This window comes from Catharus ustulatus, chromosome 13, assembly GCF_009819885.2.
Source record: "Catharus ustulatus isolate bCatUst1 chromosome 13, bCatUst1.pri.v2, whole genome shotgun sequence".
In the NCBI taxonomy this organism is placed as follows: Eukaryota; Metazoa; Chordata; class Aves; order Passeriformes; family Turdidae; genus Catharus; species Catharus ustulatus.
Window position 1 is genome coordinate 21,133,397 of NC_046233.1, and position 10,963 is coordinate 21,144,359.

General features: G+C 45.2%; 1 protein-coding gene across 2 annotated transcripts in view; it reads left to right on the top strand.

The window, feature by feature from the left end:
• The window catches only part of NUP210 (nucleoporin 210), a 50,143-nt gene extending 44,150 nt beyond the window's left edge, over positions 1-5,993 (top strand). Inside the window, exons 35-41 of one of the 2 annotated variants that reach the window (XR_004419273.1) lie at positions 289-435; positions 2,524-2,774; positions 3,511-3,730; positions 3,866-3,961; positions 4,089-4,172; positions 4,627-4,851; positions 5,230-5,993. Coding sequence is in view for 1 of the 2 variants with exons in the window: in XM_033071437.1 (XP_032927328.1) it covers positions 289-435; positions 2,524-2,774; positions 3,511-3,730; positions 3,866-3,961; positions 4,089-4,172; positions 4,627-4,727 (899 nt within the window). In the remaining variant the exon portion in view is untranslated. Of the gene's footprint in view, positions 1-288; positions 436-2,523; positions 2,775-3,510; positions 3,731-3,865; positions 3,962-4,088; positions 4,173-4,626 lie in introns of both variants that reach the window. The other variant, XM_033071437.1, reaches the window with a different exon arrangement.
• Positions 5,994-10,963: the final 4,970 nt, after the last annotated feature.

Here is a 10,963-nt window from a genome sequence, read left to right on the forward strand (position 1 = left end):
GCAGAACATTTTCTCCAGCTTATTCTTTCCTGTAAATAAATTATTCCTGTCAAGAAAACCCCACAATATATAAAATTTTCATTGCTGTCTATTTGGGATTAGACCTGAGCAAGGACAACTCTCTGTGATTTCCAGCTATTTTAAGATCTTCATAACCTTGTGAAACAATTTCAGAAGGTGGTAGAATAACCCAATACAAACCATGATTTTGCTTTTAATTAATTCAACTTAATTAGTTACAATTTTATTTTGTACTTAATTAGCAATGAACTTTCTCCTTCCCCCTAGGGGAGTGTTCCCCTGCTCAGACTGAAGCCATTGCTGAGTTACAACCCCAGTCCATTATCAGTTGCCATCTCGATTTCAACAGTGATGCCTTTGACTTCCCAGCACAGGATATATTTGTGGCAGAACCTGGATTTGATGCAATTTCAGGTAAGATTGACAAGAAGCCACACTGGTTCAGCAGATTCCAGAGAATCCCAGCATCAAGGGTTGGGTTGGAGGCACCTTAAAGCCCATCCCATTCCACCCCTGCCATGGCCAGGGACACCTTCCACTGTCCCAGGCTGCTCCAAGCCCTGTCCAACCTTGAACAGGCCTTGGACGCTGCCAGGGACCCAGGGGCAGCCACAGCTGCTCTGGGCACCCTGTGCCAGGGCCTCCCCACCCTCACAGGGAGCAATTCTGTCCCAACATTCAATTTAAACCTCCTCTCCCCTTCCTTCTGAAGCCTCTGGGCTTCGCTGTGTAGGACATCAGGCCTCAGTGGGTTGTTCACATGGACACTTGTTGTTTCAGTGGGTTTTCTGCCTGTGACAAAATCTTGTGTTGGCTTTCAGAGAAAGCCAGAAGTCAGTGGCAGCCCACTTCATGTTTTTCAGAGTTTTTGTAGTAAGTCAAAGAGGCAAAGGAGCAATCGAGTGACAGGTATTCCAAAAGTGAACTATATCCCCAAAACATCATGAACTGGGTCTTAAAAAGAGGGAAATTGTCAGACACTGTGGAGGTGGAAATAAAATGTTAAGTCTACACAATGTATTAATTCTTTGAAAGTATAACGTGATTTAGAACAGAACCAAACCACCATGGACTGTATGTAAAGAACACTACAGTAATTTCACGAATACAAGCCGCACCAATTTGACTAAGATTTTGCTCCTAAACCAGAAATGCGGCTAATATGTGAATAATTTTCTGACATTCACAACCTCAGAAGTGCCAGCCAGAGTGCCCAGCTGAGCAACTGCAAAGTCGGCATTTTGCGATTGTTACAAATTGTTACTCTGTTGCACTGCAGGTGGAGCCTGGCTGCCTGCAGGCAGCACAGGGGGCAGGGAGAGAGGAGGGAGAGCTCTTTCCTTCCCTCCTCAGCTGCAGCCTGGGGGAGAGACGGGGGGCCCCCGCGCCGCCATTGCTGCGGCTCGGGGAGGCGGCGTGGGACCCGGGCCGCCACTGCCGCGGCTCTGGGAGGCGGCGGGGGGCTCCGTCCCTGCCTGCCACGACAGGGCAGCGCCGGGCCGTGGTGACCAAGCCCAGTAGCAGCGGCGGCTGGCCCCCAGTGGCCCCGCCGAGCGGCAGCGCCGGGCTGGGCTACCTGGCCCCGTCGGCAGCCCCGAGCGGGCCGAGCCTGCACAGCCCGAGCCGAGCCAGTAAACCCCGCCCTGCTGTGATTCTGTTACTATTTGGCAACTTTGTTGCACGCGGGTCCTCGCTGCGAACGACAGAGGGCTTATACTCGGGTGCGGCTTATTTATGGACAAAAAACGAAATATTTGCCGACACCCAGAGATGCGGCTTATACTCAGTGCGGCTTGTATTCGTGAATTTACTGTAATTATCTGTTAGATTTATCCCTGCACCCATTGTGTAAGCCCCTGTTTTACCCTGCATATGCCTCTGTTACTTAGCATGGGGAAGAAAATAAGGGGAAAAACATGCACCTGGCAAGTTCTTTTTGTTACTGATGCTTTTTATCTTCATTCTCTGGAAAGTTTACTACCTTTACTGCTGCTAACAGATTAATTGGTCCCTTATGAGACTAGAAACATGGTGAATATATAACTTTTAAAGGAACTTTTATAAATAAACTGCATCTTCGCAGATTTGATGGTGGTGATCGTAGCTGGCTGAAATTTTAACACTAGTTGAAAAGAATATGAAATAGGATGTTCTGTCTTGTTTTCAGTAAAGCCTTTCAGTATTAGTATAAATGTTATGTTCAAAGTGAACTGAGTCTCAGTAGCATATTAAAATAAAATGTGACTGGAAGTTACCAGCGTAGTGTTTTTTTCACGATGATCAGTTTGGGACAAGGAATAATTCTGTTGTTGTAGTGCTGAGATTGTGATGTTTGACTCAACAGACACACTGTCCCAATCCATCTATGGACTCAACAGTATGCTGTTGAGCTTTACCACCCTTTTTAGCTTTACTCTGAAGATGTCCCAGCAGTCTCACTGTACGTGGAGAAAAACCCCTAAAGGTGAGCAGTTACCAGCCCGAACTGTCTCGTTCCTGCAGGACACTACACGTGCTCCATCAGGATGCACAGCCTCACTGACAAGCAGCTGAAGCACCTGAGCAGGAGCAAAGCCACACTGCAGGTGACAGCGGTAGTGCAGGGCAGCACTGTGCCCGGAGAGCAGCTGGGCACAGAGGTGCCCTTCAGCCGCTGGTTCTACGCTGACCAGGCTGAGATGCTGCTCAGCAACCAGGACATGAGCTCTGTCCTGAAAATCTTCGGGGACAGTGAAATCCTGGATAGCCTGGAGGTGAGTGCGTTCCCAGGAGGTATCTCAGCACAGCTGGAAGCATTTTGAGTTGTCACATGCAGCTTTTCAAGGCAAGGCACTCCCTGCCATCTTTACCATGTCAAGATTTGTTCCTGAGATGGTTTGGACATGCTTGTCTTGGAATGTGTTCTTCCTCAGTTTTCACTTTTCACAGGATTCCGGAATGGTTTGGGCTGGCAGGGACCCTAAAGCTCATTGTGTTCCAATGCACTGACATGGGATGCAACTCACTGGGTTGCTCAGGGGCCCATGCAGCCCTGTGCCCAGGGAGCAGCTGGGCACAGAGGTGCCCTTCAGGCCCTGAGGTTTTGGGGTAGTACAGGTGTGTCAGGCTCACCTGGGTGTGCAGCCTGGTGTATGTGAACCAGCTCATGGGTCAGGAAGCAGAAACCTGCCTGACTCCTGTGGCTGGGGGACTCTTGCCCAAATCTGTGTGTGACTGACTGCCCATAGCTCACACAGACCCGTAAAGGTCTGTGGATTTTGGCTGTGTAGGGTTAGCCCAGACCTGTGGAAAGGGCAGGTGAGAGGGGGCACCCTTGGCAATAGGCAGGGAGAAATGCTGCAGGTGTCACTGTAAAGGTGCACCTGACTCCTCTGGGGAGGTGAATTGCTCTGTGTTTCTGTGGAATGATTGCTGGCAGCTGGCCTGGGAAATGGAGGTCTGCTGGGCTGTGCCCAGCAACCTGTGTCAGGTTGGATGTTCCCTGTGCAGGTGACATGCGAGTCCCCAGCAGTGAAGGTGCAAGAGAAGGAGAAATCCTATGGGCTGCCCAGTTACGTGGTGTACACTGTGAGCCTGGCTGATCCCAGAGTTCCCAGCCAGGGTTCTCTGTCCACCTCTCTGACTGTCTCCAGTCCCATGACAGACCAGTCCATCACCATCCCAGTCACAGTGATCTACCTGGCTGATAGAACCACTGCACCCATGAGATGTAAGTTCAGCTCTGCACTCTGTATGCCAGAAGAAACTTTTAGCTTTTCTGATGTTTATGAGGTTAACTCTTAAAGCAGATTGGAGAAGATGCTCTTCTTAACTTAATATTGCCTTCTCTGAATCAATTCTGCAGATGAAGCCAGTCTCTTCCAGCAGTTTGTTGAGTCTTACCAGGTGATGATCTTCACGCTTTTTGCACTCTTAGCGGGGACAGCTGTTATGATCATAGGTAAGAGAAGGAAAGATCGCACTAGTATTCTTTTTCCCTGTAGTTTCTTACAATGTGTTAGCTGTAAGATGAAAAGGAATGATTGCCATGGGAAATAATTCTGGTTTGTTTTTCAACTGTCTTGCAGCCTACCATGCATTTTTCTCACAGAATGAACAGCACAATCAGCCAGTATTCCACCCAAGGACAAGTCTTCAGCACACCCCTAACAGTAAGCAGCTGTCACAGAGTCAAAAGTGAATTAATTGATTAGTCTGGTCATTGCAGTGGGATTGAATGTAGGAAGGTCTGTAATCAAGAGTAGTAATAAAAAATAACTCTCATTCTTACACATGCATTTAAATTTCAGTGAGCTGCAGGCCTGGTTGTAAAGACAAATGTGTGATGTTTCAAATAAAGTGAGGCAAATTCCAAGTGAACATCACTTGCTGAGGGGAAATGTATTGTGTCCCAGCTCACACTTGAAAAGTCCTGACCAGGAAGACCCACAAAGTTGTGATACTTGCAGGATACCTTTTCAAGAGGCACTAAGCTAAAGGGATGATTTCACTTGGAGTGGATGATCAGACTCACTGTCAGTGCTCAGCAGATGATCAAGAGCAGTTACTCCTTTGTTCCCTCTCCCACCATTCCCTGATGGTTGTTTTCTCCTTGCCACGTTCCAGGTTCTCTTGTGTCCCCTGCACATTCCTTCAGCTCCCAGGCCTCCAGCAGGCAGACGAGCCCCTCAGCCACGCTCTGGAGCACGGGATATGCTTCTCGGTAGAGGCAACACATGAGACTCCTCCTCGTGCTGGCAAATAAAAACAAATCCACAATCCAGTGCCTTAGCAAGCTCAGCAACTTTAGCAGTTGGGATGCAATTCAAGTTTGCTCTGGAATATAACTAGGTCCTTAATTTATTTTTTTTAAATATTTAGAGCTCTTTGAGTTTATTTTTTAATGTTAGTGCTGCAACTCTCAAAAGTTTGTTTTATTTGTTGTTTTTTGCTACCTGCACAAAAACCAGCATTCATGCTAATCTGGCTTTCTTGCACTCTTGAAGCAACTTGAAGTTAGATAATATCTAAGTTAGAGTGATAATAATTTTTAATTTACTTTTTAAAAAATTAGATTTCTAATGATCTTTTTTTAAAAAAGGGAAATTAGAAAAACAGATGAAATATGAGCCAAAAATTTGAATGATTGTATATTTTGAAGAACTAGTTTTTATTTTGTGTTTCAAAAGCTCAGGAATGTATTGCACTGATAAGTGTTTTTATTTTTAGCCTTACACTGGGATTCATCAGCACAATATGCTGGTTTAACATGAGGAGTGCTGGAACAACTGTGAATAATTTGGAAGTTTTCTTACAACAATGATTAAAAAAGAAAAAAAAGAAACCCAGAACTTAGTGTGTCTTCCTTTGGGTACAACTGCAGTATTCCTTGGTACTGTAAGCACTTTTTTGAACTGGGAATGTGAAAGCATGTGCCTTCTAAGTGGACCTTTCTTCTGGTAGGATGGCTTTATTTTGAGGATAGAATCACATCCCAGTCACTTTTATTTGTAAGCAGGGTTTTGCAGCTATCAAATACGGGTTTTGTTTACATATAACAAGCATCCCAGTTTTAACTGTGAATAACTGTGGCTGTCTGAACTCTCCTAAGGACCATGAGGAAAGTAAAATAACAAAACACTTCATGCAAAGTACTTTGTGTGCAGAACTATGCAGGCAAATAGATGAATGGAATGCAGACCTAGTGCAGGGTGTAGAGTTTTGGTTTCACACAGTGTTAAAAACAAAGGGATTTTTACATGTAATTGTATTGAGTCTTGTTTAACTTGCTGGCTAGTTTTGGAGAAATTGTGCCTTAAGTGCTAGTACAACTTAAAAGTCAGTTTGGATGTAGATAATCATTTGAATCTGTATTAAAGCTTTTTAAAGACTCCTTTATTTTGAATTTTCTTGTGGTTTGGCTGTTCAGAATCTAGCACTGGACAATATTATTTGAATCTGTATTATTTAATAAAGCTTTTAAGGATTCCTTTGTTTTGCCGTTGATTAATTTTCTGTGGTTTGGCTGTTCGGAATTTAGCTCTGGGCTGTTGTGTCAACTTCACTTCCTACAGCCCCCCAGTGTTCGCAGTCATGATTTTCCACTCTAATTTTTCCTTTTGTTGACAATGTAATGTTTTTAGATATTTTGACAATGCTTCAATGAGTATTTGTTGTTAGGGATTTCTCCCATTTTTCCCTGCTGAAATCAGTAGATGCAGCTCTAAATTTTCTAGGTTTGTTCAAAGTTCCCATTTTGTTCACTTGAGTTTTAAAGGAAAGATGTGATCTTTTTTCTACTTCCATTCAGCAAGAAACCAAAGGGCTGTGAATATCTCAGTACTGATGTGATAAGCTCTTCAGAAATGCTTGAAGGAGAGATTTTGCTCTCCTGTTGCTTCTCTTTCCCATTCAGCAGTCTGGCAGTGAATGTTCTCAAAAACAAACTGCTCCAAGTGGTGGGAGTACTTTGGCAAATGCTTGCTGTTTATTTCATTTCTTTAGGCAAGTAGTTTCAGTCTCCTGGAAAGAAAAAAAAAAAAAAAAAAGAAGTAGGGAGCTGATACAACTCAGGAGCCAACCTCCTGCAAGCAACAAGTACGCTTGTGCCTTGAGGAGCTCACCTGACCTGTGAGGTCATTCCTGGGGCCAGGGGGACTTTGGGGATATAAGTTTTTCCGAGCAGGTTGCTGCCAATGCAAATTGACTCAGTCTTAATTGACTGAGAAGAGATTTGGGGATTTTGCATTTAATGCTGAATTTTCCCCCTGTTCACTTATTGTATGTTCCGGACTGTTTGCTCCCCTGAGAGGGAGAAGGGCTGTCGGGAATGTGTCTGTTCCAAGTGTCTGTTCCAAGGTCCAGCCCTTATGTCAGCTGAAATGTCTGAGTTCTTCAGTAACCAAGCAGTGCCAGCTCAGGCCCAAACCCCAGTCCCTTCCCATCCAGCAGGAGATTTGGTGTGTGCCAGCAACAGCAGCTTCATCACCTCGTGCTGATACAGAGACGAGAGGTTTTTGTTTTCAAAAATAAAACAAGCAAACCCAAGCAGCGAGTAGTGAAATCACTGAGCCAATGCCCTGGGCTGTCCCCACAGCCCGGAGGGCTCCGTGGCAGATCCTGTGCTCCTGGAAGCGCCCGTGTTGGACACTGCGGGATCTGCTCCGGGCAGAGGCTTCCCCGTTGGAGCTGCAATCCTTGGGCAGAGAATGCTCTGGCAAGAAGTTTTTCCCTCAGGAGCTGGAAGTGAACCCTGCCATGAGGTGCTGGCTCAGGGGCATGTAGGGTCCCTCCCTGGGACAGGGACATGGAGCTGCCAGGCTAGCTTCTGCATCCAGAAAATCCCTGGCAAGTGGCAAGTGTGTCGGAGAGACCTTCAAGATGGAGTCCAACCCATGCCCTAACATCTCAACTAGATCATGGCACCAAGTGCCATATCCAATCTTTTTTTAAACACATCCAGGGATGGTGAGTCCACCACCTCCCTGGGCAGACGATTCCAGTCCTTTATCACTCTTTCTGTGAAAAACTTTTTCCTAATATCCAACCTGTATCTCCCCTAGCACAGCTTGAGACTGTGTCCTCTGGTTCTGTCAGTGCTGCCTGGTGAAAGAGACCAACCCACCTGAGTACAACCACCTTTCAGGGAGTTGTAAAGAGTGATAAGGTCACCCTTGAGTTTCCTTTCCTCCAGGCTAAACAACTTCAGCTCCCTCAGTCGTTCACCAGCCTTGCCGCCCTCCTCTGGATGCACTCAAGTGTCTCAATGTCCTTCCTAAACTGAGGGCCCCAGAACTGGACACTGCACTCAAGCTGTGGCCTCACCAGCGCTGAGTACAGGGGAAGAATGACCTCCCTGCTCCTGCTGGCCACACTCTTCCTGATCCAGGCCAGGGGCCATTTGCCTTCGTGGCCACCAGGGCACACGGCTGGCTCATGTCCCTCCTGCTGTTGAACAGCACCCCCAGGTCCCTTTCTGCCTGGGCACTGTCCAGCCACTCTGCCCCCAGCCTGTAACATTTGCAGGGGGTTATTGTGGCCAAAAAGCAGGACTCGACACTTGCACTTATTAAACTTCATCTTAATGGACTCTGCCCATCCATCCAACCATTCCAGGCCTCTCTGCAGAGCCCTCCTCCCTTCCAATAGATCAACGCAAGCTGAGTGTCATCTCCAGATTTACTTATGAATGACTCAATACCCTCATCCATGTCATCAATGAAAATATTGAACACAACAGGCCCCAGAACAGGTCCCAGCACAGACCCCTGAGAGACACCACTGGTGACAGATCCCCAGCTGGATGCAGCACCATTCACCACCATGCTCTGGGCCCAGCCATCCAGCCAGTTTTAACCCGCCAAAGATCGCTCCTGTCCAAGCCACGGGCTGCAGCTTTTCCAGGAGTTTGCTGTGGGAGACAGTGTCAAAGACCTTGCTGAAATCCACGTACACAACATCCACAGCCTTTCCTGCATCCACCAGGCAGGTCACTTGGTTATAAAAGGAGACCAGGTTGGTCAAACACGACCTATCCCTCCTAAACCCATGCTGGCTGGGTCTGATACCCTGGCCATCGTGTGATGGCACTCAGTATAAACTGTTCCATGACCTTACCAGCCACTGAGGTACTGAGGTTGATTTGGTGGTTGATTTTGGCATTCATGAGGATATCAGTCATTGTGAGCATGCTCTGACAATTTCTTAGTACTGGGCTCCCCAAGAAGCTTGGGGAGTTTGCCCATCCCAGTTTCCCCAGTTAGACACAGCTGTGGTGCACTGCCTGCATCTGTGTTTGTGTCTCCTTGTGTCCCAGGAGTGGCAGCAGGAACTCTCCTTGGAGGAGCCCTGGAGATAGACAGTGTTTGGTTAACAGGCAAGGGACATTAATTCCTCTTTTTTTAAAATGGTGGGGTTTTTTCTGGTAAGGCAACTAGAGGTATTGTTGGTATATTTAGCTTAATGATTCTGTTTTAGTCTGTGTAGTATTGGTGATTTGATTAAAACCATTCCTTTCCAGCTGTTTCTTCCTTGCATCAATTTCAAGTTTAAGGTTCTAGCTGGCCTGTGTTCTCCACAACACAGGCTCTGTGCTCTCATAGGAAATGCATCAATTTCTAAGCTGGAAAAAAAGACACTTATCAAGTGATGACTATCTGACACAAGGTCTTGGGGTAACATTAAATACTCCATTTTTTATTTGTTTTATTGGCAAAATTCAAAAACCCCTGCTTTATTTTCAGTTTGAATAAAGCTAGGTTCACTTTTCTTCTGTTAACTTCAATGAGACAACTTCTCTGTTACTAGGCATGCAATTTCCCAGGACCTTCTCTTGAAACTTGCAAAATTGAAACAAGAACAGGACACTATTTTTTCCCCTTGATTCATATTTATTACCACTGCATTGAGCTGTAGATGTACCACAAGTAAGCTGCTTTCCATCTCTTCCTTCATACCACTTGTCCTTTCCATCTCCAGGGCTGGCTTTTTCCCAGGTGCTGTGGCCTGCTCCAGAGCTTTGTGTGCTAATAAACTATTTCCTGCAATTTCTTCCATCTTCAGCCCTCAGCACAGCCTCTGCTGTGCTGCTCTGTGTGCTGCCTCCCTCCAGTGCTTTGCCAGTCTCACTGAGCACATTGAGAGCTGCAGTGCTGTTTTCCATGGAGCAGACGTTGTGTACATGTTTATAATTCACCCAGTCATTCATTTTTCCCTTCTCACTTCTTTCTTGCCGTGCTGTGTTTTAAAGTGCTGTTCCCATTCTGCTCAGTTCAAAGCTTTATCTCAGGCCTCACTTTTGCATTTAGCATAAATAAATTTATTTCAAGCTGTTGTGCTTATGGATATGCCAGGGTGTCTTCTGTCACCTTTTGCTCATTTTTAATTTCATTTCCATACAAGCCAATCCCCACCTAGGGACATCCTTTCACACTTTGGATGGGAAAGCACTACAAAACTTCACTGGAGAGTCAGACCAGAAATCCCTGCAATGGAGAACTTGAGGCAGCCTGTGCCAAGGGCAGCCCTGGTAAATAATTTTAGGCCAGCATGTGCAAGTGGCTTACAGTCACCATCTTTAAATCAAAAGCAGTATTGTCTAGGTAAAATCTGGTGATTGAAATTCATTTTACTGATCAACAAGTTCAGAAGTTCTAGAACTAGTTTTAAATAATTATTCTATTTCACATGTGTTCATCTGTGAGAGAGACAAGAGGTGGAAGATGCTTTTGTTTTTTGTGGCATATGCTTTACTTAGAAAATTAAGTTCTGAGAATGTCTGAAGTAGTAGGAAGATGCCCTTAGTAACAAAATAGTGAAAACTGTCATATTTTTTTCTGAAAGGAAGGGGAAAAAATAATTATCCAAAGTAATAGCTTGTAAAATTTGACAGCGTGAGTCACTTGTGTTATTATGAGTCATAAATAGAAGAGGCACCAAAAGAGTTATTTTTCAAAATGTACAAAGATAATAAAGAAACGATGTCTCCTAACATGTAGCTAAGAAGTCACCAGGCCATCAAACAGGCTCAGCTTATTTGAAATGCTAACTAAAAAAGTTTTGTTTTGTTTTGTTTTTTTTTTGTAAAAATAAAGGAAAAGGCTGCTTTCAGTTATCTTTTTCTATAAAAACCAATTAGCCTTAGAAGAATATTAAGAATCCTGAAGTTTCAGGGTTATGATCCAGCCTTTACCAGCTCCTGAACTCTCCTGCTGCACACAGTTTGGTCAAGTCACCAAACACAGCCAATAAAGCTGATTTGGCCTCAGAACTTTGTCTTTGCTCCAATGCATGTTTATCTTTTCAAACTTTCTTTCCTCGTGCCTCACTAGTAATCACGCCTCACTAGATCTGAAGCTGTGGCCATGTCCTGATGGATATTTGGGGGTTTGTTAATTTGCTAAATTAATACTTGATTTCATGCTGGGTGAAGACTGGCCAATAGAAATAAATAGCCTTTGATTCT